Source organism: Panthera uncia, chromosome B4 (genome assembly GCF_023721935.1).
Source record: "Panthera uncia isolate 11264 chromosome B4, Puncia_PCG_1.0, whole genome shotgun sequence".
In the NCBI taxonomy this organism is placed as follows: domain Eukaryota; kingdom Metazoa; phylum Chordata; class Mammalia; order Carnivora; family Felidae; genus Panthera; species Panthera uncia.
In genome coordinates this window covers 131,357,476-131,382,779 of record NC_064809.1, presented here as the reverse complement: position 1 = coordinate 131,382,779, position 25,304 = coordinate 131,357,476, and the positions used below count along the sequence as shown (strand labels likewise).

The following is a 25,304-nucleotide window of genomic DNA, read 5'->3' as shown; positions in this document are numbered from 1 at the left end:
GGGAAGAGGAACTTGTTGTCAGCACGGTATCCCCGAGTCCCTCTCAATGTCAGCTAAGTTACATTTTGAAAAATCTCTGCCCCACCCCCACCCACCATCCCTTTTCTATGCTCTCTGTCCCTTTTCTGCTCTTTCTGCTGCTACTGCTTTTGAAGAATTAGCCTGAGAGAAGGAAGGAAAGCATCTGGAAGGATTTGCATCCTCCATGGATGGCTGGAGATTCAGGGTCTGTAGGCCGTGTGTCTTCCAGGACTAGAATGAGCATCTCATGAGATACATGACGGGTCAAGTTACTCTTGTAAGAGATTTTCACTTTTGGATTCTTTGTTCTCTGACTGTTTGAGGTGTTTTGTTTTTACTTGGAAAGCAGATATTATATTCTTGTTTGGCTTTCTTTCCTTATGTGGCGGAGAGGGAAGTTAACTCTCCGATGGGAAGAGATGCTTTTGAGGATTAACTTCCCTCTAATTCTTCAAAAGCAATAGCAGCAACAAAGAGAAGTCACCCTGCTCCTCTTCCCCTTTTCCTAATGCTAGGACCTCTCCTCACCCTACCACAGCTTCCCTGAAAAAACACGAGGAATAACTCCTTTCACGTATGCTGGAATCCAAATTCTCGGGCAACAGAAAATGTATCTTCACGTACCTGAATGCCACATTAAGAGGAATGCAGCATGAAAGGGGCTGCTAGTCACTCATGAGGCAAATGGTACCAGAATTAGAAATGTTCCATTCTTAGTGCTTCTGAACTCTAATCTTTAGCTCTATATTGACACAGTGAAAGGGAAAACAGGTGGGGGGGGGGGGGGGGGCAGAGGATGAAAATATTGCTGGGGCTTGTCATTCCTCAAGTATGTCTACCTGTCCTTAATTGTCACATTCTCCCCTACCTTCACTGATACTTTATTTCCATGATGATGATGTGTTCCTAATGGGAGAGCAAATAAAGCCAGTAGCCAATGGCAGGTGATCTTTGGATGTGAGACAGACACATCTTTCTCTTTCATACTAAAGAACAGTATAGGGGCACCTGGGTGGCTCAGTTAGTTGGCTAAGCATCTAACTTCGGCTCAGATCGTATCTCACGATGAGTTCGAGCCCCACATCAGACTCTCTGCTGTCAGCACAGCGCCCGCTTCAGATCCTCTGTCCCCTCCTCTCTCTGCACACCCCCCCCCCCCCCCCCCGCACCCCCCCCCCCCCACCCCCGGCTTACACTCTCTCAAAAATAAATAAAAATATGGAAAAATAAAAAATAACAGTATATAGTACAAAGTTAGAGCTCTTTATTCAGACAGTAAAGCCCAGCAAAGTGGGAGGGCTATGCTGTCTCCATGGCAACAGAAAGTCTCATAAATGTAAAGTTCCTGGCTTCTATCAGACAGACTCTTCCTGGCCCAGAAGAAACAGGTTTTAACTTGATGAGAACAACCCAGGCAGCCTGGCTATAGCACAGAAGGGTGGCTAGCTGTTCAGTCTCTGGTCAGTTCTTCTGGAAGTGCTTAGTGAGCATGTTCATCAGCTCCTGCTTCTTCAACCCGCCCTTCAGCCCATACACCCTGCAGACTTCCTTCAGCATGGGCACAGTGAGCTTACCCAGCGTGCCCTTGCTGACATGGGCCTTCAGCTCCTCTTCAGATAACTCCACTTTGGGTCTTTTGCTTCCAGAACCTTCATCATCTGGGGAAAAAGGTCAGGAGGGAGTGACTGGAAATGCTAACAGTGGCCCTTCTACGGTCTGGGCTGCAGTTAACCATTTTCCATAAGCTGGGATGCCCATGGGAGCGTGTTTTGATAAGGTAGCTTCATTTAAGCATAAAGTCAAAACCATATCAGACCTAGAAGGAAGTTCCAAGTAGTGCAGTTGCCATCGGTTTACCCAAAATTGGTGCTCAGTCTGGGGAAGTCATTCCTTCCTTTGTTCAAAAAGCATTTACAGAGCACCGTGTCAAGTACTAAGGAGCCATGCTAGACGATAAGCAAGTGCAAACTGAGTGAGATAAACAAGTAAATCCCTAAAGTGTGCACATGTGTGAAGAGCTATGGTAATAGCTCACACAGGGCACTAGGAGTCACTTTTTGGTTTTTTTTTTTTTTTATAAATGTTTGTTTCTTTTGAGAGAAAGCATGCACACGTGTTTGTGAGAACAGGGGAGGGGTAGAGAGAGACAGAGAGAGAGAGAGAGAGAGAGAGATGATCCCAAGCAGGCTCCACAATCTCAGCACAGAGCTTGATGTGGGGCTCTAACTCACCAACTATGAGATCATGACCGGAGCCAAAACCAAGAGTCAGATGCCTAACTGACCAAGCCACCCGGGGTGCCCCTAGAGGAGTCACTTCTGATGGAGAAGAGAGAAGGCTCCATGGCCACCAACCTAGCCTCTCACAGCTCCATTTCCTTGTAAGGCTGCAAGTTCGAGCCCCACATCGGGCTTTGCACTGATAACACGTATTCTCTGTCTCCTTCTCTCTCTGCCCCTCTCCTGCTAGCACTTCCTCGCTCTCCCTCTCCCAAAAATAAACACTAAAAATTTTTAAATTAAAAAAAAATTAAAAACCAGTTCCTGGGTCGCCTAGGTGGCTCAGTCAGCTAAGTGTCTGACTTCAGCTCAAGTCATGATCTCATGGTTCATGAGTCCGAGCCCTGCGTTGGGCTCTCTGCTATCAGCACAGAACCTACTTCAGATCCTCATTCTCCCTCTCTCTGCCTCTCCCCTGCTTGCACCCTCTCTCTCTCCTTTTGCTCTCAAAAATAAGCTTAGAAAAATAAATAAATAACCCAGTTCCTCACCTTGTTTCCTCTTGGAACCTTTTTCTTCAGGATTATAATCAGGTGGGTAGACAAGCTCCTTAAACTCATCCACCAGGGGGCCGAGTCTCTTATCTATTGCTTTAGTTTTAGGCACTAGAAAATCAAAACACAAGAAGAATGAGTCAGGTGAGTCACAAGCCCTGGCTTCCTGTCCAGTTCCAAGTCTACAGGGACCAGAGGAGAAAGCACCTAACTGCGGGGGTTGAGGGAAGTCAGGAAAGGGTCCAGGAGGAGGCAACTAACCTGGTCAAGAACACATTCAACAAAGTCTTCCTAATATTTACCAAGTACCTTCTAACAATTGAATTTAATGAGCACTTACTACAGCCAGGCACCCTTCTCACTGCTTTAAACTTATTTAATCCTCTAAAAACCTCTAGGGTAGGTAAATTTGTTTCCTTATTTTATAGAGGAAAGCAGAGAGGTTAAATGACTTGCTCAAGGTCAAACGGCTGGGAGTAATAGAGTTGAGAATGGGGTTAGATTCTGGAGTTTCAAACAAGAGTCCGTGCCCCCAGTGGGATTACAGTCTAGTCAGGGTAAGGAGGCAGTAAAAACATAAACACAGTGGCTGGCAATGCCATGATGGAAGGGACCGAACAAAGGCACACTGGAACACAGAGGGGTCAGGAGAGATTTTCTGCAGCCAAGTCTGCAAAGCTGAGTGTTCTTCCTCAGGCAGGGACTATTCAAAGCAGGAGAAGGCACAGGATAAGAAAGAGATAACATACAGCTTGAAGGTAGAATGTCAGGAGTGTAGGACCGGTGAGGAGGCTGGAAAGGCGATCATGGCAAGGTCATGGAAGCCTTGAATGCCCACCCAGGTCGTAGACTTTATCCTGAGAGCAGTGGGGAAACTCTGAAGGGCTATGAGCAAGGGAACAACATGATTCCGATTACATTTCCAGTTTAGAAAGATCATCCTGGGGTACCTAGGTAGCTCAGTCAGTTGGGTGTCTGACTTCAGCTCAGGTCACGATCTCACAGCTTGTGGGTTCGAGCCCCGCGTCGGGCTCTGTGCTGACAGCTCAGAGCCTGGAGCCTGCTTCGGATTCTGTGTCTCCCTCTCTGTCCCTCCTCTGCTCATGCTCTATCTTTCTCTGTCTCTCAAAAATAAACAAACAGTTAAAAAAAAAAAAAAAGAAAGAAAGAAAGAAAAATCATCCTGAGCTGTGTGTGGATGGAAGGTGGGTGAGACAGAAGGCCAAACCTGGGGTGAGGGTGGAGGGGATAAGGGACCATAAAGTGGCAGAATTGATGGATGTACAGATAGAATGTGAGGTGTAGGGGTGGCCAGAGGGAGGTGGCGACCCCCTGGGATGGCAGGAGCATTCCCCAGGACTGATACAACAGAAAACAGGTATCTTTGGGGGAAAGACAGTATTTTTGTTTTCTTTGTTACCTAACCATTATACGGTTTGTTGAGCTTGAGACCTGAGCTGTGTCACATCAAGGACAGGCATGAGGAGACGAGTATCTCATCATCTCCTCATGTGGCCACGTTTCCAAAGTATTAAGGGAAGATCCTGCCGCCTGGTGTGCCCAGAAGGCACAATGTCACAACCAACCTGGGCTCCTGCTGAGACAGAAGCCCCACGTTCCAGACTATAGGAGTCTCTGCGAGAGCTTTGGTTCTCAACCCGGCAACCAGCTGAGACTTTTAAAAAATCCTGATGCCCAAACCCCACCCCCAGAGATTCTGATTTAAGTGGTCTGGGGGTGAGGCCTAAATCGCCAGATTTTTTGAAGTCTCCTGGATGATTCTGTTGTACAGCCAAAGTTGAGAACCAGTGTGCTAGAGGTTAAGAGCAGGTCTCAGAATAACCTGGAAGGCTTGTTGTAAGACACAGGTTGCAGGGGCCCAACCTGAGTTTCAGATTCAGTCAGCCTGGGAAAGGGCTCAACATGGGCATTTTTGACAAGTTTCCAGGAGACACCAGTGCTGCTTTTCCAGGAAGCACACTTGGAACCACTGGTGGAGCCTGAGGAGGCCACCTGGGGAGAAGTGAAGTGACAGAGAAAGATAGGGCCCAGGATCACCTAGTGCACTCGCTCCCCATGTTTAGAGGAGAAAAAAAGGGAAGCAGGTCCAGCAAAGGTGTCTTAGGGCACTGTCAGCTCAGGAGAAAAACCAAGACAGCCTGGTGTCGCAAAGCCAAACAGAGAAAGTGAGAAACAGTTCTGAGTCTTCAGGAAGTTATTTATTCAAAGGAAACCATATCCTGTGTCAGAGGGAAGCAGCTACACATCGGATTAGAAGCGAGTGAAGAACAGAAAAGAACAAGCGTCAAAGGGGGCGGGTGTCTGAGCGGTGGGACACCTGGGGCCTGCAGCAGCCATCACCAGGCAGCTGCAGTTCCGGCCAGAGCCCGGGACGAAGGGTATGGCCGGAGACAGGCTCGGGGGTCACAGACATGAGGGATACAGCAGGCCGGGGGAGCAGACAAGATAACCAACGGAAAGGGAGAGCAGCGGGGCTGAGGACAGAAACCCGAGCCCCTGGAGTTATAGGAAACGTCAGAGCAGCCAAAACTGTTTTGAAAATAGAGGCAGGAAGAGCAAACACAACTTGCAGTACAATTACAGGACAGGAGCCAGAATGGAAGAGGCCAAGGCCCCGGTGAGGAAGAGAGAGAACGCTGTGGAATAAAGGGGAACAACTGTGTTTTGAGCACTTCCTGACAGTCAGGACCGAGACGGTGTCAATAGCTTATAAGAACAGTATCGGGGCGCCTGGGTGGCTCGGTCGGTTAAGCGTCCGACTTCGGCTCAGGTCATGATCTCGCGGTCCGTGAGTTCGAGCCCCGCGTCGGGCTCTGTACCGACAGCTCAGAGCCTGGAGCCTGTTTCAGATTCTGTGTCTCCCTCTCTCTCTGCCCCTCCCCCGCGCACGCTCTGTCTCTCTCAAAGATAAACATTAAAAAACATTTTTTTTAAATAATAATAATAACTGGGAAGCTCAGCAGGCCACGCTAATTGTTCTGATCTTTTCAACCTCTGTTAAGAGCCTTCATTAAATCCCATCTGTTGCCCAGCTGATATTTACCTGTATCACTAAACTGTGTGTGTCCTCTTATGAAATACGTAAGAGAACCACAATCAAGAAAGGGACTGGCAGCGAGCTCAGAGCTCAACCGAGGCGGCCAGGCAAATCTCCCCGATGCTGGGTAACAAGGATCTTCTGAGGCAGAGCCTACAGTCTGATGGAGAGACAGGAAACACAGTGGTGCAGAGCGAGGGCTCTGGGCCAGACGCACTGGATTCTAAACCTGGATCCACCGCTCACTACTCAGTGCCTTGGAGGATTACTACCTTCTCTATTAAATAAGGACAACGGTGCCTACCTCATAGTTACCAGAATTGGATGAGTCAACAGCTAGGACAAAGAGTGCTTGGCACACAGTAAGCGCTCAATAAATGTTATAGGTTATTTTTTTTTTTTTTTTTTTACTGTTACCAACGTGTAGTCATGAGGGGGCCTGGTTCAAAGGCAGGTTGCAGAAGCCTGGCACACTCTCCTCCTCTTACGGCAGAATGAGCCAAATCTCTTCTGAGACAGTCTATGCTGGTCTAGAAAATCTCTCAGAGAAGGCTGGAAAAACGAGGTTGAGTCTTTGCAGGATACTAGAAAACGCATCCGTATTCCCGGTCCAGAGTGAAACCGTTACGAAAACCTCCCATGGAAAGAGCTCAGTCCAGCCTTCTTACATGTCAAATCCACTGCCTGTTCAGGCTCCATCAAATCCAAAGCCAGGGCCTCCAGGTTTCTGAAGTGCTGCTGCAGCACTGGGTTCTCAAAGGCGTCACTTCTAGTAAAACAGTAACATAAATAAATTGAAGCATTTAAACATTAAAAAATAATAATAATAAAATTAAATAAACCCGACTGAGATACCACAGGCCCAGGGTCAGCTGAGGAAAAGAGCCCAGATAAAACAGCTGGGAGTCTGGTCTCTGGAATCAACTTTTCTCTCTCCAATTTCCAATTTATTGGAATCCAAAAGCCGATCAAAAAAAAATTGGGGGGGGGGGGGGGGGGGGGGGTTGTGCCCGGGTGGCTCAGTCAGTTAAGCGTCCGACTTCGGCTCAGGTCATGATCTCACAGTTTGTGAGTTCGAGCCCCACATAAGGCTCTGGGCTGGCAGCTCAGAGCCCGGAGCCTGCTTCGGATTCTGTGTCTCCCTCCCTCTCTGCCCCTCCCCTGCATGTGCTCTGTTTCTCTCTGTCTCTCACAAATAAAAATAACAATATTAAAAAAAATTTTTTTAACACTTTATTTATTTTTAAGAGGCAGAGAGAGACAGAGCGCGAGCAGGGAAGGGGCAGAGAGAGAGGCAGACACAGAATCTGAAGCTGTGAGCTGTCAGCCCAGAGCCTGACGCGGGGCTTGAACCCACGAACCGTGAGATCATGACCTGAGCCGAAGACAGACGCTTAACGGACTGAGCCACCCAGGTGCCCCTAAAAGCTGACTTAAAAGCTAACAATCCCTGCCCATCTGTCTGTCACTGGAAGCTGTGGGCAGAGAGAGAAATGGAGAAGGCAGAGCCATGGAAGTAAAAAAAAAAAAAAAAAAAGACGAAGGAGAGGTGGTAGGAGATGGAGAGAAAGAAACTGAATACTTTTTCTTCCCACGCTCAGCAGCAGCATGGGAGTAAAATAATCCTCTCACCCCAGGAGACAGTTCCAGAACAAGGCCTGACACTAACCCACGACTCACCTGTAATTGAAACGGAGCTTCTGAACAATGGCCTTCATCTTGTCTATCTGCTCTGGATTTGCCATGACTTTTTCAGTAAAGGGCACCTTCCGTTTATCGTCGGCATAGGGTAAGAAGACAAGCTGGAAGCCTGAAGAAAGGACATTAGTTTCCCAAGATCTGACTCAACAAACGGTTTCAGTTGTGGAGTCGTCATTTGTCTCTCAACTTCACACTCACCCTTCTGTGTCCCGTGATGCTGGGGCTGGCACCCTGCCGGCCCTATTTCTCCTCTATCAGCTGATTCCTATTAGCAGCCTCCAGAACAGAGAGGGAGGCGGGAGCCTCCCATACCTGCCGGTTCCTGCCGGCAGTGGCCCGGCCAGGGCTCTTCACGGGCCAGCAGCAGCTGGATCCAGTCTCCAGCTTTCTGGACACACCCAGGGCCAGCTAGACAGTGCCCCCTCCCTGGAGGGCTGAGACCCAGCTCCATCAGGCCCTCCTCTGAGCCTCAGCCTCTCCCCTCTGTTCCCCCACCGCCTCCACACACAAAAAGTAAAGAGGAAGGGTTATCAGGCCGATCTTGTTCCAGTTTTCTGTCAGGTTCTAAAAGGCGGCAAAATCTAGACTGGAACCGACTGCTGCCACCAGGTGAGGGGCCCTTGCTAGCAATGCCCACGACACTGAGCAAGAGGAAGGAGCAAGTCCCTCTGCTCTCCTCTGCCCTACAGTCTCGCTCTAAGCACTCACTATTGACGGAGCCTCATTGCGAGCCAGCTGGCAAAGGAGCAACCCGAGTTGGAGAGTCTCGGCCTTGGCAGCACAGAGCGTAACAGGAGGAATTTGGGGCTGACAGACAAGAGCTTACTAACTGATATGCAAAGCTATTCCTCAGCATTTTGACAACCAGGGCTAGAGATATAACATATTCAAAGAGTTACTTTATAAAGTTCATTAAAAAAAAAAAGTTGGGATCTCTTTTTTTTTTTTTTTTAATGTTCATCCATTTATTTTTGAGAGAACAAGCAGGGGAGAGGAGACAGAGGGAGAGAGAATCCCAAACAGGATCTGAGCGGTCAGCACGCAGCCCGACGTGGGGCTCAGTCTCACTACTGTGAGATCATGACTTGAGCTGAAATCAAGAGGTGGACGCTTAATTGACTTAGGCTCTCCACAAAATTCATTTTTATTAACGTGGCTAAAAAAGAAAGAAGACTACCTTCTCTTGGCTACTTTGGGCTAGGCCCTTGTACGTTTATTAACTTATTTCAAATGTGAAACAACCTGAAGAGAAAGGTGTTCCAGAATTCTCATCTTTACAGGCAAGGAATATAAACAGAAAAGTTAAAATTATTTGCCCAAGTTAGCCAGGTGGCATGTGGCAGAGACGGGCCTGAAACAAAAGAAAGTAAACTTTTCCACACATAAGAGTAAGATATGGTCGGGGCGCCTGGGTGGCTCAGTCGGTTGGGCGGCCGACTTCGGCTCAGGTCATGATCTCGCGGTCCGTGAGTTCGAGCCCCACGTCGGGCTCTGTGCTGACAGCTCAGAGCCTGGAGCCTGTTTCAGATTCTGTGTCTCCCTCTCGCTGACCCTCCCCTGTTCATGCTCTGTCTCTCTCTGTCTCAAAAATAAATAAAACGTTAAAAAAAAAAAAATTTTTTAAAGAGTAAGATATGGTCAAGTATGACATCAAAACCCATGGTCTTTCTACTACATATCACTGCCTTGGTGTATGCAGAAAATAAACCAAACATTAAACATTGCAAGGGTGGGGCGCCTGGGTGGCTCAGTCGGTTAAGCGTCTGACTTCAGCTCAGGTCACGATCTCGCGGTCCGTGAGTTCGAGCCCCGCGTCGGGCTCTGGGCTGATGGCTCAGAGCCTGGAGTCTGCTTCAGATTCTGTGTCTCCCTCTCTCTCTGCCCCTCCCCCGTTCATGCTCTGTCTCTCTCTGTCTCAAAAATAAATGTTAAAAAAAAAAATGTTTTTTTGAACATTTCAAGGGTGCCAAAGAATTGCTTTTAGTAAAGAAAAGTATCAGCAGTGAGCCATCAACTTGGTCACTAACCTGCCAACAGTCCCTATGCAGCCAATTCTCGACTGTGGCTGTAGAGCTGCCTTGTACAGCTGTACATGTTGTGCACTGCACAACCATATTTGGCAGCTTTACCTGGCTCTGCATCTGTGTCATCTGTGAAACCCTGAAAATGCACAAATCCCCATTCCTGGAGACTATGGTTCAGCAGGGCTGAGTTGGAATCCTATGAGTGATTCCAAAGTCTGAGCAAAGTTCAGTAGCACTGAAAGGATCTCTTCCACATACCTGGGGGAGTCACCTGAATTTTCTGGTCATCCAGCTCCTCTTCCTGTGGCAACAAGACCACAAAATAAGGAGGGGTGTTCCGACGGGGGGTGTATCTGCACACCGCCATGACCTCCTTCTCCAGACACTTGGTGAGTAGAGCACTGAACAGAGTTGAGCTCCCTAAAAAACAAACGGCCCAAGGATCTGCATCCCAAAAGTGTCTCCTTTTTTCCCTGGTAGCTCATGTTATAAGCCTACAATTTCTCTCCCATTTTCTTAAAAGGGCTTGTGATACTTCACCAAGTAAGGTGTGAGAAGCCCAGAGCTGACGAGCAGCAGAGGCACAGAAGGGAAGAGAAAGGGATTAGATGCCTCGAATACCCCATTTAGAGGTGTGAATTATTAACATTAGTTCACTTTTACCATATTTAGGCTGACAATGTAAGTAAGCCCCAGTTACTAATGAAAGCCAATCAGGTCAAATCCAGGGGGTTCATTAGCTACAGCACAGAGGAATAGAGGTCTGGACAGCACAAACCCAACGACCTAATTCGTATCATCTTTAATTGCTGACATGAAGGAAGAAACTGGTTTTTCTTCTTTGTTAACTCTGTATCTGATGCCTCAAAGAAAGAATTCCATAGGAAGTAAGTTTTAAAAATACTAATTCCATATCTCCCCCACCACCCTCCGGAGTGTATTATAGGTCCTAAAGTAATCTCTTTAACTTTGTTTAGTCCCAAATTTCCAAAGCTTATCTGACCAGAAACACTTTCAAAATACCCCCTTAAGCCATCCTATCCAGTTTGCAAGCAGCTGGCTCGGTAAACTACCTTCTGTTACTCATTCATTTACCCTTGATCGAAGTCACATACCATTTACCAGGGACTCCTCGGGGTACACAAATAGGGAGGGCCTCAGGTAATGGTGCTTCTTCAGCATTATCAATGGCTTGAAACCGATGAGAATCAAACCCGGTTCATCAAACCGTTTCAGCTCTTCTGTTTCCTCTTTCTCTAGCACAATCTGACGATTCCCATAGATCTAAAGGAAGGGGAACACGAGGGCCACATAAAGAGGCTACGTGGAGATACTTAGTTGATCCTTGGTTGGTCCTTACCTTATGCAAAAAAAATCTCAGATTCTCTCCCACATTTTGTATAATTAAAAAGGATGACTCATTTGATTTTAATTTTAGATATCAAATCATTCCTCAGATTGCACAAAGGTGAGAGAATGAGGGAAGACAACGTTCTGCGTTCTCAGTCTGTCCTTCTGATTACGAAAGGCATACGTGTATCATTTCAAAGCATAGGAGAAAATTTCGTTTGGGGAAGGGAAAAAAAACCCAAAACTCTCCCTAAAAAAGTACAGTTTACATCTAACATACTTCCTTCATTCATCTCCCTAGTTGATTCTAAAGCATTTTCTGCTACCATACACACGCAAAGAATTTAACTATTAGAACAGAATGCAGAGTGGTCAGGGCTAAAGTTTCCACTGACATCTCTTTCAAACACTGGCTCTAACTTTCTAGCTCTCAAGGTATTAATGATCTAGATGCCTGGCTGGCTCAGCCGGTGAAGCATGTGACTCTTAATCCTGGGGTTGTAAATTCAAGCCCTACATTGGGTATAGAGATTACTTAAAAATAAAATCTTTAGGGGTGCCTGGGTGGCTCAGTTTGTTAAGCGTCTGACTTTGGCTCAGGTCAGGATTTGTGGTTTGTAGGTTTGACCCCCGCATCGGGCTCTATGCTGACAGCTCGGAGCCTGGAGCCTACTTCGGATTCTGTGTCTCCCTCTCTCTCTGCCCCTCCCCCACTCGTGTTCTGTCTCTCTCAAAAATAAACATTAAAGAAAATTTATTAAAAAAAGATAAATAGGGGCACCTGGGTGGCTCAGTCGGTTGGGCGGCCGACTTCGGCTCAGGTCATGATCTCGCAGTCCGTGAGTTCGAGCCCCGCATCGGGCTCTGTGCTGACAGCTCGGAGCCTGGAGCCTGGAGCCTGTTTCAGATTCTGTGTCTCCCTCTCTCTGACCCTCCCCCGTTCATGCTCTGTCTCTCTGTGTCTCAAAAATAAATAAACGTTAAAAAAATTTAAAAAAAAAAAATAAAAAAAGATAAGTAATTAAAAAAATAAAGTCTCTTAAAAAAGATGATCGAGGGGCACCTGGGTGGCTCAGTTGGTTAAGCAACTGACTTCGGCTCAGGTCATAATCTCACGGTTCATGGGTTCAAGCACAGCATCGGGCTCTGTGCTGACAGCTCAGAGCCTGGAGCCTGCTTTGGATTCTGTGTCTCCCTCTCTCTCTGCCCCTCCCCCACTTGTGCTCTGTCTCTCTCTCAAAGATAAATAAAATGTAAAAAATAAATTAAAAAAAAAAAAAGATGATCTATATGCCATAGTTCCAAAGAGTAATGGCTTTGTGCTTTAACAGCTTAGCTACAAAGATGCATACATGAAAGACACTTAACTAGTTAGGCTGATCAATGTCTCCCTCCCTATTGACTCTTCAATGGGACAAAACTCAGTAAGAAAGCAGGCCTACCTGAGACCTCTTCGTATCACTAGGCAGAAGCAAACTGCCTGTGTTTACATTAAATGTCCGGGTCTTGGTTTTCACTGGTTCATTAGTTTCCCGATAAAGTCTCACTGGAGGAGGTCTGTAAGCCTTCTGGACCAGATTATAAATGCCGACAGTGAGCGCTATATCTTTGCTGAGTTTAAGCTTCAGGCTGGAGGAGGGAAAAGTATAAAAACAAACAAACACGGGACTGAGAGATTATGCTTTCCTAGCTAAATTCTACTCTCTCCAATAATCCAAATTCTTAGAATATAAATAGAATACATTTTAATAATACAGTGGAGTTTGCTATAACATTACCTCAGGGTCTACACCACAAAAATTAGTTTCAGTATTGTTAACTACTTAAAATAATGATAAAGAATGCACTGTAATAAAAATAAGGGTTATTTTTGAGCCCAGCACTGTACCATCACTTTATAGCTATTTTCTCATTCAATCATCATAATAACCCTGTATTATATGATCTATTGTTTCTGCTTGTGTCTAGTATCCCCTCCCCCTTTTAACAATGAAACCCCAATTTTTCTTTGGGAACCACCCTTCCCCCACTGCAGTTTTGGGGGAATGTTAATCAAAGTACTATACTCTCCTCTGGCCAAGTGGTGGGCATATCTGGCCTAGGCTTAAGCAGTCAGACCTATTCTCCTGACAGTCTAGGTCATAAGCGGTGACCAAGGAAGGACAAGGTTGCAGGGGATGCTTTATGACAGTGGTACCCTGAGGACACGGTCATTAGTTCTTGCTATCTGGATTCCTGGTGCCACCCTGGTTCCTATACTGATCACCCTGTTCAGGCTTATAACATCTGAAATTAGTCAAGAGTCAGTTTCTGTTGTTTATCACCCAAAAACCTTATTACTGTCCTTTTTTACAGTTGAAAACAATGAGGCTCAGAGAGAGGTTATCTAACTTCCCCGAGGACAGACAACTAATAACCAGATTGTTAGATTATCTTTTGTTTTTCTTTTCATGTTCATTTTTTAATGTTTATTTATTTCTGAGACAGAGAGAGACAGAGCATGAGTGGGGAAGGGGCAGAGAGAGAGGGAGACACAGAATCTGAAGCAGGCTCCAGGCTCTGAGCTGTCAGCACAGAGCCCGACGCGGGGCTTGAACTCACGGACCACGAGATCATGACCTGAGCTGAAGTCGGACGCCAACCAACTGACCCGCCCAGGCGCCCCAAGGACTTACACGTTTAATTACTATTTTACCCTCCCTGCCATCCCCACCAAAATGTGTACCAGATTTCCAAATTGTAGTAACAACACTCCACTACTTCAGGAAGGGAGAAGAGATGCTAGGGTGCTTGTCTGAAGAAAGGAGAAATTCCTAAGGAGGAAAGGAGAGCCAACTGCCATATTACAGCTGTGGCAATGAGCTGGTTTCTGGTTTTCCTACAATAATCTCATGGGCTTTCTAGTAGAATTGTCAGTAATCTCTTGAAAACTGCTCAAAAACTACAATGGTCATATTCTCGTATGTTGTAGAAACTAGTCTAAAATGAAAGCCTGGTGTGAATCTTCAGAAAACAACATAGGGGAGCCCTTAGGATTCTAATGCCAACACTCTCTAAAGATAACCTAGGGTGCCTAGGTGGCTCAGTTGGTTAACTGTCCAACTCTGGATCTCAGCTCAGGTCATGATCTCACGGTTCATGGGTTTGGGCCCCACGTCGGGCTCCGCACTGACAGTGAGGAGCCTGCTTGGGATTCTCTCTCTCCTCTCTCTCCGCCCCTCCCCTGTTAATGCTCTGTCTCTCTCTCTCTAAGTAAATAAATAAAGAAAAGAAAAAAAGAAGATAATCTAACAATCTGGTTCCTATTGGTCTCAGGTTTATAAGAAATCAGAATAACTTAACAACAGAGAAAATAACTAGCACTTTCTGAGTTTTTGCTCTATACTAGGTATTGCTGTTATCCACAATTTACAGAGGAGAAGAAAGCAGACGATATACTAATGCATGCAACTGAGGACAGCGTTAGGCCACAACTGTTTACCCCAAGCAAGCAGAGAGCTGTGTTATTTTGCAAAACTAGCATACCAGCTCTTTCCAGAGAAAAAGAAGCAAACAGCTTGTCCATCCCGAAGTAAAGCAAGTGTTTTAGAGGAAGACAGTGAGGCACAGCCCAGAGGTAAGTATTCAGGGAGGTCAAGGCACTACGGTGCTTAAGATTAAGTAGGGGACTTGTGGGCAACTAGCCCAGGTTCGAGCATACCTGGAGAGCATGCGCTTCTTGGTCTCCTTGGCTCGAACCTTCCTCAACAGGTCTTCCAGCTTGCTCGACTCTTCAAAGTGAACCCCTAGGTCCTCATCATCTGCTATGCTGATGATATCTCGGTAGAACAAGGATATGTCAAAGCCCCCACGTTTCTTCAGGTGCATCAAGTCCAGGAAGATACCTGGGGCAAGGACAGCCAAAAGTGAGGGGAAAACAAACAGTTTTCATCAAGTGAGAATTTTTTTCAGTTGAGCTCAAACATGCAAAGAACTAGTGGGATTATTAACGTTTTCAGGACTTAAAGAATCAGTAAGGGAGTCAGCTGCTATAATGACAACTTTTTCACACCACTGCCATGCCTGGTAGCATGAAAAGTCAAGAAAAGCTCACTCTAGTGGAGCCCTTCAGAAAGCCAATGGCCTAAGGGCACCTGGTTTCAGGTCGTCATCTCATAGTTTCGTGAGTTCGAGCCCTGCATTGCAGAGCCTGCTTGGGATTCTCTCTCTCTCTCTCTCTCTCTCTCTCTCCCTCACTCTCTGCCCCTCTTCCACTTGAGCTGTTTCTGTCTCTCTCAAAATAAATAAATAAACTTAAGAAAAAAAGAAAGTTAATGGCCTAGTTATTTTTAGCAGGAATGTTATACCTGTGTAACTTCATTTTATTCTTTTATTTCACTCTGAATGGTGAAAAGCAAATGTTTGACATCATCTATAGAGAAGTAGTAAGATTAAGTGCCAACTTAAAAGATCAGGGAAAATGCCAACCTGTGTCACGGAGATCCCCAGCTTTGGTCCTGGCCCGGCTGGCTCTGGCACTGTCATTGCCATGGGGGTCATCTTCATTGGTGAACAGCATGATCCTCTTATGGCTCATCTTGACCTGGACATCGCTAAAGAGGTTGGCACAGACCCACAGCACTTCACTTAATGAGTAGTCAGATCCATGGCCAATGAGATCTTGGAAATGTTTTTTTCCCTGCTCCCCCTTAAACTGGTCAAGCTCAAGCACTCGCTTAGCACCTGATCAGAGACAGGAAGTCAAACGGGCAGAAAAATCAGAATAGTGTCAGTGCTGCTTTGGTAAGGCTAAAAGAAGAGCCTAGGGTCCTATTCTCACCCCGGAGGTGTTTAACCCACAAAGTCCTCAACCCAGGATCTACCTCCTTCTCCACGCCCCTCTTTGTTCAGGGTAGTGACCTTCCAATGTAAGGGAAAAGCTGATCTTAGAATACTACTGACCTGGATTATCCAACTCCTGTAAGACGTAAATATTTTTGAAATTCACTGAATTTTTATCTTTCTCAGTACCATAGAACACCACCGCCAAGAGATCTTGATTACTGCTTATGATCTTATTGGTATACACACTCTGGATACACTGATAAAAATCAAAATAAAATCCGATTAATACTTAACTACTCATCACTAAAATTAAGCTCCATAAGTGCCTTGCACGTCGTAGGTGAATTTATACATGGCATTAGGTTAAGGAATGACCCGTATCTTCAGGAAAGTCATGAATCAGTGAGAGGGATGGGCATATATATTACACTATAACAGAAGGCAGAGTGCGGTAAGTAGATAACAGAAGTATAAGCAGTTCCTACCATAAGAAATCAGAGAATTAAAAACATATATACTCAGGGAGGAAATTCTGCTATAAGGGGGAAAAACAGCTCAGTATTGGAATCAGAAAATCTGGATGTGAGTCCCACTAATGCCATTTACTTAACTGACTGAGTTAGTAAAGGGATGATCCCATCCCTCAAGTAGCTTGATACCAAGAAACAGAATTTACATACATAAAATAATTACGTATATAAAAGATTTAGGCTAACAATAATTAGATGTGACCCAACAGTAAGTCCATAACTACTAACAGCATTTTTTTTCCTAACAGCATCTTCTGTAATAAAATGTGCTTCATTACACAATTAAATACACCAGTATTCCAGGAAAGTCCTATCTACCCATTTAAACTAAGGTCAGCGTCAGGGCACCTGGCTGGCTCAGTCGGTAGAGCTCGCAACTCTTGACCTCAGGGTTGTAGGTTCGAGCCCCACGTTGGGTGCAGAGATTACTTAAAACTAAAATCTTTAAAATAAATAGATAAATGAGAAAAGAAACTAAGGCCAGCATCGAGTAAATCAGGGTCTCATAACAGCTGGTCAGTCCTTTGACCTACTTAATTCTGGGAGGCATTGACATGAAGTTTCTGAATATGCAGAGCTGACAGAGAGACCACGGCGACACCCCCCAACCTGCCCCCATGCCTGGCTGAAGACTCTACCCAGACTTCCTCAAAAGTAATTCTCTCCCGAAACGCAGAACTTAAGGGGCGCCGGGGTGGCTCAGTCACTTAAGTGTCTGACTTGGACTCAGGTCACGATCTCATGGTTTGCGAGTCCCAGCCCCGGGTCGGGCTCCGTGCTGACAGCTCGGAGGAGCCTGGAGCCTGCTTCAGATTCTCTGTCTCCGTCTCTCTGCCCCTCCCCTACTCGCTGTCTCTGTCTCTCTCTCAAATATAAAAAATAAAACATAAAAAAAAATTAATAATAAATAAATAACAAACGCAGAACTTAAACTGTGTCTACTCACTGACAACAATCTGCATCGCAAGGAGTTATTCCTGTATTTTAATCTATTATCTTTTCATTGAAGTATACTTGACATGTTACAGCAGTTCTAGGTGTACGACACAGTCACGTGACAAGTCTACACATTATGCTTTACTCACAAGTGTAGCTACCATCTGTCACCATATAATGCTATTACCATACCATAACTATATTCCCCCTATGCTGTATTTTTCATCCCCATAACTCTTTTTTTTAAGTAGGCTTCACACCCAGCACAGAGCCCAACACAGGGCTTGAACTCATGACCCTGAGAGCAAGACCTGAGCTGAGATCAAGAATCAGTCGCTTAACTGACTGAGCCACCCAGGCGCCCCTCGCCCCAATGACTTTTAATCTACTTTGAGGAGCCTATAAACGTTTACAAAAATCTGTGAGGGCTTCTTTTAGGTTCTAAGAATTAAGAAAAAAAAAAAAAGAATTTGAGGAAATGTTTTTTCATTGCTTATTAAATACATTATACTCATCCGTGAATGTCTCAATTATTTGCTATATGATACTACATTTTATTCTGGGTTCTTTTTTTATGTTTATTTTTGAGGGGGGTGCAGACAAAAAGGGTTCTTTAGGCATTGAGGTTTCTAAAACATTTTTTTAAGTTTGAATTTATTTATTTTTAAGAGAGAGAGCAGGGGAGGGGCAGAGAGAGACAGAGTCCCAAGCAGGCTCTGCACAGTCAGCGGCATGTTACTCAGGCATCAAGGTTTCTAAAAACCCTTTGAAATTACATGTAGAACTATGACTGTATCTTTTTAAAGAGAGGGTACACAGCTGTCATCATATCCTCAGAGAGGTCCATGAGTCCAAAAAAGGTTAAAGCAGTGCTCCTCAAAGAGTAATCTCCAAGCTAGTAACAGCAGCATCACCTGGGAACTTGCTGGAAAGGCAAATTCTTGGTCCCAGCACTAGACTTTTACAGAATCAGAAATTCTGATTGTGGGGTAAGTCCCTGCAATCTATGCTAGCCCTGTGTGTGATTCTGAAAAACGCTGCTTTAAAGTTAAAGTTAAGGACTGTTCTCATTTTTTTCTAGATGCAAGATATTCTGATTTGCCCAAAACAAGAACTGCTTGTATACAAATTAGAAAATGAGAAGCTTCTGTTTGGTTCCAAACTCTAAAAATATAAGATATACAATAAGTCTTTGTAATTCTTCTGTATAAAGAAATGGTAATCTTTTGTTTTATTCTTTTTTTTTTTTTTTAAGTTTATTTTGACAGAGAGAGAGAAAGAGAGAGGGAGACAGAGAGAGAGGGCAGGCGCATGAGCAGGGGAGGGGCAGAGAGAGAGACAGAAACAAAGAGAGACAGACAGAGAGAAAATCCCAAACAGGCTCTGCCCTATCACTATGGAGCTTGATGCAGGGCTCGAACTCATGAACCAGGAGATCATGACCTGAGCAGAAATTAAGAGTCAGACACTTAACCGAATGAGCCACTCAAGCGCCCCAAGAAATGGTAATTTTTTTGAGGTAAAATTCACATAACAAAATTAACCATTGTATTTGAAAGCAGACTCCATGCCCAACATGGGATTTGAACTTACAACTCCAAGATCAAGAGTCTCATGCTTTAATGAATAAGCCAGCCAGGCATCCCCAAATTAACCTATTTTATTTTATTTTATTTATGTTTTATTATTTATCTTTGAGAGAGAGAGAGAGACAGAGTATGAACGGGGGAGGGGCAGAGACAGGGGGAGACACAGAATGCAAAGCAGGCTCCAAGTTCTGAACTGTTATTACAGAGCCCAACACGGGGCTCAAGCTCACGAACCGTGAGATCATGACCTGAGCAAAAGTTGGATGCTTAACTGACTGAGCCACCCAGGCGCCCCACCAACACTTCTTAGTATCCTTTTTTTCCTCTCTATATTATAGCCATGCTAGTGACTTGTGATACCTCACTGTGGTGTCGGTTTGCTTTTCTCTAAGGACTACAGATGTTGTGGGTCTTTTTGTGGGCTCCTTGGCCATCTGTGTATCTTTAGAGAAATGTATATTCAAGTCCTATGCCCATTTTTTTTTTAATGTTTTAATGTTCATTTTTGAGAGAGAGGGAGAGAGAGACACACACAGAGCACGCATGGGGGAGGGGCAGAGAGAAAGGGGACACAGAATCTGAAGCAGGCTCCAGGCTCTCAGCTGTCAGCAGAGCCTGATGTGGGGCCCGAACCCACGAACGGCGAGATCATGACCTGAGCGTCCTGAAGTAGGACGCTTAACCAACTGAGCCACCCAGGTGCCCCAAGTCTATGTCCATTTTTAAATTAGATTGTCTTTTTGTTGTAGTATTTTTCAACCACAGGTAATACTCAACTTCCAAATACCAATTACAAGAAGACTCACTTTGACACCGTATCTGCTGGAACTTTCTTTCTTCGTTCACACTCACACCTCCACAGGAGGTAGCCTTCCTGTGCTACCAGAGCTAACACAGAAGGTGGGAGCAACGTATTACTAGGGTCTGAATTGGTCAAACACAAAATAAAACAGGCCTGTTCTCCAGCACTGTTACCCTTTTTTATCTCAGAGTATAGGTAGCATTCCTGGGAGGCTAACCACTAATTATCATTCACCAACAAATTTTCAGAGTGCATAATTTTTAAAGTGGTGTTAATAATTTTTTCTTTCATTTCTTTTTTTAAATTATATAAAAGGTAGTCTTACCTGGATGCTCATGTCAAAAGGAGTCAGTTCAACTTCACTCTGAGATTCAAACATGGCCTTAGAACCATCAACCAAAAAAATCAAACTATCTCTTCCTGAATATGTATATTCTCCTATGGGGGAAAAAACAGGAGAAAATGTTTGCTCTTGTGCTCATATTTATGATGTTTATTATTATTCATATAAAATAGAAAAAATCCCATTACAATGCCCACTCTCCTCCCAAGAGTAACCACTATCTTGATTTTTAATAATCATTTCCTTACTTTATAGTTTTATCGTCCAAGTGAACATTCCTGTCTAAATTTTTTTGTTAGTGTTGATTTATTTTTGAGGAGGGGAGGGGCAGAGAGAGAGAAGGAAATAGAGAGTTTTTAACAGGCTCCAGGCTCCGTCCAAGCTGTCAGCACAGAGCCCAATGGGGGGCTCGAACCCATGAACCATGAGATCATGAGCTGAGCCCAAGGCAGACACTAAGCCTACTAAGCCACCCAGGCACCCCCAAGTGAACATTCCTAAACACTAGTTTTGACTTGAAAAAAAAAAAATGTTTTTGAAGCCTCTTAATCTATAGATACCCCTTCCATCTTTTGTGTCTTATAACTTATTTGTTGAAGAACCAGAATGTTGTGTTATGTACAGTTTTCCACATTATGGATTTTGCTGACTGCATTCTTTTGGTGTAGACAGACACAGTCCTCTGTCTTTTCTACTGAGGACCTAGAGAGGCTTCGTCAGATTCAAGTTTCCTAATCCCTTTTTTGGCATCATAGGCGATGTTTAGTTTTTTAAAAAAAACAAACAAACACATAAAATATCTGGTTGTCTCCCTTTTTGACACTGCTGCTTTCTAATACAATAAATGTAATTGCCCATCTGTAAAACAACATGATTATGGGTCAAGACCCCTAAACAAAAATTCTACCTTGACCCAGTGAATTCTACCTCTTAGCAATCTAAAGAACGTAAGATATGAAAAATCCCTTATGCAGAATTGTCCACAGTGTTGCTTATTAAAGTAAGAAATTGAAAATAACTGGGGCGCCTGGGTGGCTCAGGCAGTTAAGCGTCTGACTTCGGCTCAGGTCATGATCTCACAGTTCATGGATTTGAGCCCTGCATTGGGCTCTGCACTGACAGCTCTGAGCCTGGAGCCTGCTGCAGATTCTGGGTCTCCTTCTCTCTGCCCCTCCCCAACTTGTGCTCTCTTTCCTCTCAAAAATAAATAAACATTAAAAAAAAAGAAGAAAAGAAAAGTTTTAAAATAAAAATAGAAGTATTGGGGAGAAAAAAAGAAATTGGGTCACCAGGGTGGCTCAGTCGGGTGAGTATCCGACTTTGGCTCAGATCACCATCTCACAGTTCGTGGGTTCGAGCTCGGTATCCGGCGCTCTGAGCTGACAGCTCAGAGCCTGGAGCCTGCTGCAGATTCTGTGTCTCCCTATCTCCTTCTGCCCCTCTCCCCACTCATACTCTCTCTCTCTCTCTCACAAAAATAAACTTTAAAAAATTTTTAAAAAATTGAAAATAACTAAAATGGGGGCACCTGGGAGGCTCAATGGTTGAGCATCCAGTTCTTGGTTTAAGTTCAGGACATGATCTCACAGTCTGTGGGTTCAAGCCCTGCATCTGGCTCCACGCTGACAGAGCAGAGCCTGTCTGGAGTCTTCTCTCTCTCCCTCTCTCTCTGACCTTCCCCTGATCTCTCTCTCACTCTCTCAAAATAAACAAACTAAAAAAAAAAAAAAAAAACAACTAAAATGTTTAACAGGAGGCAGACTGAATAAATTATAGTACGTTTAAAATGACTTATAAAGACAACATATACATAATTACATGGAAAAATATATCTGTAATTCATTAAGGAAAAAAGGCAGAACTCAAAATTGTGTATATAAGCTTAAGATTCTCTGTGTATACGGGAATGCAAGCTGGTGCAGCCACTCTGGAAAACAGTATGGAGGTTCTTCAAAAAACCAAAAATAGACCTACTCCACGACCCAGCAATTGCACGACTAGGCATTTATCCAAGGGATACCGGTGTGCTGTTTCGAAGGGACACATGCACCCCCATGTCTATAGCAGCACTATCGACAATAGCCAAAGGATGGAAAGAGCCCAAATGTCCATTGATGGATGAATGGATAAAGAAAATGTGGTGTATATATACAATGGAGTATTACTCCAATCAAAAAGAATGAAATCTTGCCATTTGCAACTATGTGGATGGAACTGGAGGGTATTATGCTGGGTGAAATTAGTCAGAGAAAGACAAATATCATATGACTTTACTCATATGAAGACTTTAAGAGACAAAACAGATGAACATAAGGGAACATAAGGGAAACAAAAATAACATAAAAACAGGGAGGGGGACAAAACATAAGAGACTCATAAATATGGAGAACAAACAGAGGGTTACATGAGGAGGTGTGGGAGGGGGGGATGGGCTAAATGGGGAAGGGGCACTAAGGAATCTACTCCCGAAATCATTGTTGCACTATATGCCAACTAATTTGGATGTAAATGTTAAAAAGAATAAAATTAAAATTAAAAATTAAAAAAAAAATCAAGCAGATACTCCTCGCTATTTATACAATAAATAATAACATTACTAGTGATGTTTAGTTGAATTTTCACAGATTTTTTGAATTATCAGAGCTGATTTTTTTATACTATCTGGTCTACCTTAGAAGACTTATAGTCTTCTATAGTTATAGAAGGTGCTATAACTTCAAATATACTTTTTTCGACAAGAACGTTTATTCAGGTTTTAACTTAGACACCACTTTCTTCAGAGAAGCCTTCCCTGACCACCCTAGCTAAATCAGTACCATTCATTCTCTATTATGAAATGCTAATTTTATCTTTGTCACTGCCCTTATCAATACTTGGCATTAACTTATCTACTCCTTGGCCTGGCAAGATCCTCAAAAGGACTTTGTTTACCCCATTGCCAAGAGCAGTGTCAGGCCCCACAAAGAGCTCATGCTTGACCAGTTGATTGCTGTGTACTAATAGTTTCAAAAGCAAATAGTTACGTGAATTTCATGTTTACATTCTACTGGTGTGATTTTTACTTTTTATTTAATTTCAGTATGGCTAACATACCGTGTTACTTTAGGTTCAAGTATACAATATAGTGATTCAACAATTCTATACATTACTCAGTGCTCATCATGATAAGTGTAGTCTTTAATCCCCATCACCTATTTCACCTATTTCACCATGCCCCCACATACTTCCCCTTTGATAACCATCAGTTGCTTCTTTATACTTAAGAGTTTGTTTTCTTATTTGTCTCTTTTTTCTTTATTCATTTGTTTTCTTTCTTAAATTCTATCTAAGAGTGAAATCATATAGTATTTGTCTTTATCTGACTTATTTCACATAGCACTGTACTTTCTAGAAACATCCATATTTAAAAAAAAAAAAAGATTCTCTGTGTATATATGTTTAAAAAAAAATAGGGTGCCTGGCTGGCTCGGTCAGTAGAGAATGCAACTTTTTTTTTTTTAAACATTTATTTATTATTGAGAGACAGACACAGAGCATGAGCAGGGAAGGGGCAGAGAGAGGGGGAGACACAGAATCCGAAGCAGGCTCCAGATTCTGAGCTGTCAGCACAGAGCCCGACACGGGGCTCGAACTCACAAACTGTGAGATCATGACCCGAGCCGAAGCCAGTCGCCCAACCGAGCCACCCAGGTGCCCCTTTATTTACTTTTTAAATGTTTATTCATTTTTGAGAGAGAGAATGTGAGCAGGGGGAGGGGCAGAGAGACAGAGGGGGACAAGGGATCCAAAGCAGGCTCCAGGCTCCAAACTGACAGCAGTGAGCCAGATGTGGGGCTCAAATTCACCAAGGGTGAGATCATGACCTGAGCCAAAGTCAGACACTTAACCAACTGAGCCACCCAGGTGCCCCTGTTTCTCACTTTTAGTAAAAACACTTTAAAATGTTCTTACCCAGGACTTAAATCAACCAGTATGTAGATTACATGTACCCCTTATTTCTCTTTGTTTATCCTTTGTCTTACTGTCTTGTCTGAACATATACTCCTAAACCTGGAGGCTATGGCGAGGGAATGACTCTTATAACTGTGTTGCTAATGTTTTCTCTTTGGTTGCTGCAGTTACTGTAGTACTACAGTACTACTGTATTACTACTGAGGTCCTACAATGAGTAAAATAACTTTCCTGGGTGAGGAAGGGTCTTACCTGGGCCACCTAAAGCGACTCAAAGGATACCAATGTTCGGGGTCAGTTATTGGAGCTAATAGATGTCAAGCTACCAGTACCCAGTAAAAAGTTCAAGGCTAAGAATGTCCCATAGACTAGAGCAGAATCTGAATAAAAGAGTCTAGGGTAGTTCTGCAAAGTTCAAAGGGAGAAAGCACTGGACATTGGGGAGAGAAGGGTGAGCCATGAAACAGCAGAAACAGACAGGGAAAGGCTTTCTTACACACAGAACAGCAAAGGTTAAAACCACTTACCACCTGCTTCAAGGCCCTCTTCCTCTTCTTCTTCTTCATCGCCTTCGTTTTTGTAATAAGACTCCCAACCTGACATAGCGTTTACTGCTCACCCGGTGAAAGAAAGTTATGATCAGTAACAAGCAAATTTAAACCTGAAAGAAAGTTATGATCAGTAACAAGCAAATTTAAACCTAAAAAATATCGAATCCTAGGCTCCTAAAGTCTCGAGATTATTCGTGAGGAATGTGGAAGCGGATCCTGCTGCCTCCAGATCTCTCAGTGATTGAGATCCATTAGTCATGGGCATCATTCCAGCAGCAGCTTCACTGCAGCTATCCCTTAGGGCCTTTTCTGGGCTGGTGGTGGCCCGGGTGGTCCTCTGATTGGTGTGCTGGGGCAGCCCAACCTGGAGGTCCCGTCTGGCGTCCGGCACCAGCTGGACATACGATATTCCTGCTCCAGAATACTCCGTCCTCCAGCGAACCCACTACTCTACATCACGCCCAAAAATCTCCCCCAACGCCTCCTCCAGCCACGCCCAACGGAGTCTCAAACGTAGGTGGGCCTCAAAGGCCAGGTGCCGCCCCCTACGGAAGACGGAACTGGGACCAAAACTGTCTCTACCACGCAGGTCCGCACGCTTTGTGCTGGCCCTGCTCCGCGGTAAGGCTAGAAGGACGCGCAAGACTCAGAAAGCGAAGCAGGCCGAGGGCAGCCCTGGCCGGAAAGCAATGCACGCAGACAACACTCCCAAACCGCCTACCTTAGGTGCAAGGAACAGATCAATTTGGACAGAAGGCGAGGTACCGCGCACGCACGGGCTCTAGTTCTCGCTCCCAATCAACGTCCCCTACGTCATCACGCACAGTGCGCGCATTTCCCGTCAAATTGAC

The 25,304-nt window shown here is 44.5% G+C and overlaps 1 protein-coding gene across 2 annotated transcripts; it reads right to left on the bottom strand.

The window, feature by feature from the left end:
* Positions 1–1,263: 1,263 nt before the first annotated feature.
* On the bottom strand, positions 1,264–25,288 carry XRCC6 (X-ray repair cross complementing 6). 2 transcript variants are annotated; one of them, XM_049626427.1, is made up of 13 exons: positions 25,175–25,288; positions 24,430–24,513; positions 19,934–20,046; positions 15,869–16,007; positions 15,395–15,649; positions 14,628–14,811; positions 12,370–12,556; positions 10,693–10,861; positions 9,836–9,997; positions 7,533–7,662; positions 6,521–6,621; positions 2,792–2,905; positions 1,264–1,679 (listed from the first exon to the last, which is right to left on the bottom strand). In XM_049626427.1, exons 2-13 carry the CDS (start codon positions 24,503–24,505, stop codon positions 1,483–1,485), a joined length of 1,827 nt encoding a protein of 608 aa, XP_049482384.1. In that variant the 5' UTR covers positions 24,506–24,513; positions 25,175–25,288; the 3' UTR covers positions 1,264–1,482. The 2 variants fall into 2 exon arrangements, with proteins under 2 accessions (XP_049482384.1, XP_049482385.1); XM_049626428.1 differs by lacking the exon at positions 25,175–25,288 and adding an exon at positions 24,603–25,156 and having other exon boundaries at positions 24,430–24,563.
* Positions 25,289–25,304: the final 16 nt, after the last annotated feature.

Bases quoted from the DNA above. Each gene is read 5' to 3' on its own strand.
- XRCC6 (XM_049626427.1), bottom strand. From the start codon at position 24,505: ATGTCAGGTTGGGAGTCTTATTACAAAAACGAAGGCGATGAAGAAGAA. The intron at 16,008-19,933 runs GTAAGACTACCT...GATTTTTATCAG, and splicing joins CTTTTGACATGAGCATCCAG to TGTATCCAGAGTGTGTATAC. The intron at 12,557-14,627 runs GTATGCTCGAAC...TCCCTCCTCCAG, and splicing joins AAGAAGCGCATGCTCTCCAG to CCTGAAGCTTAAACTCAGCA.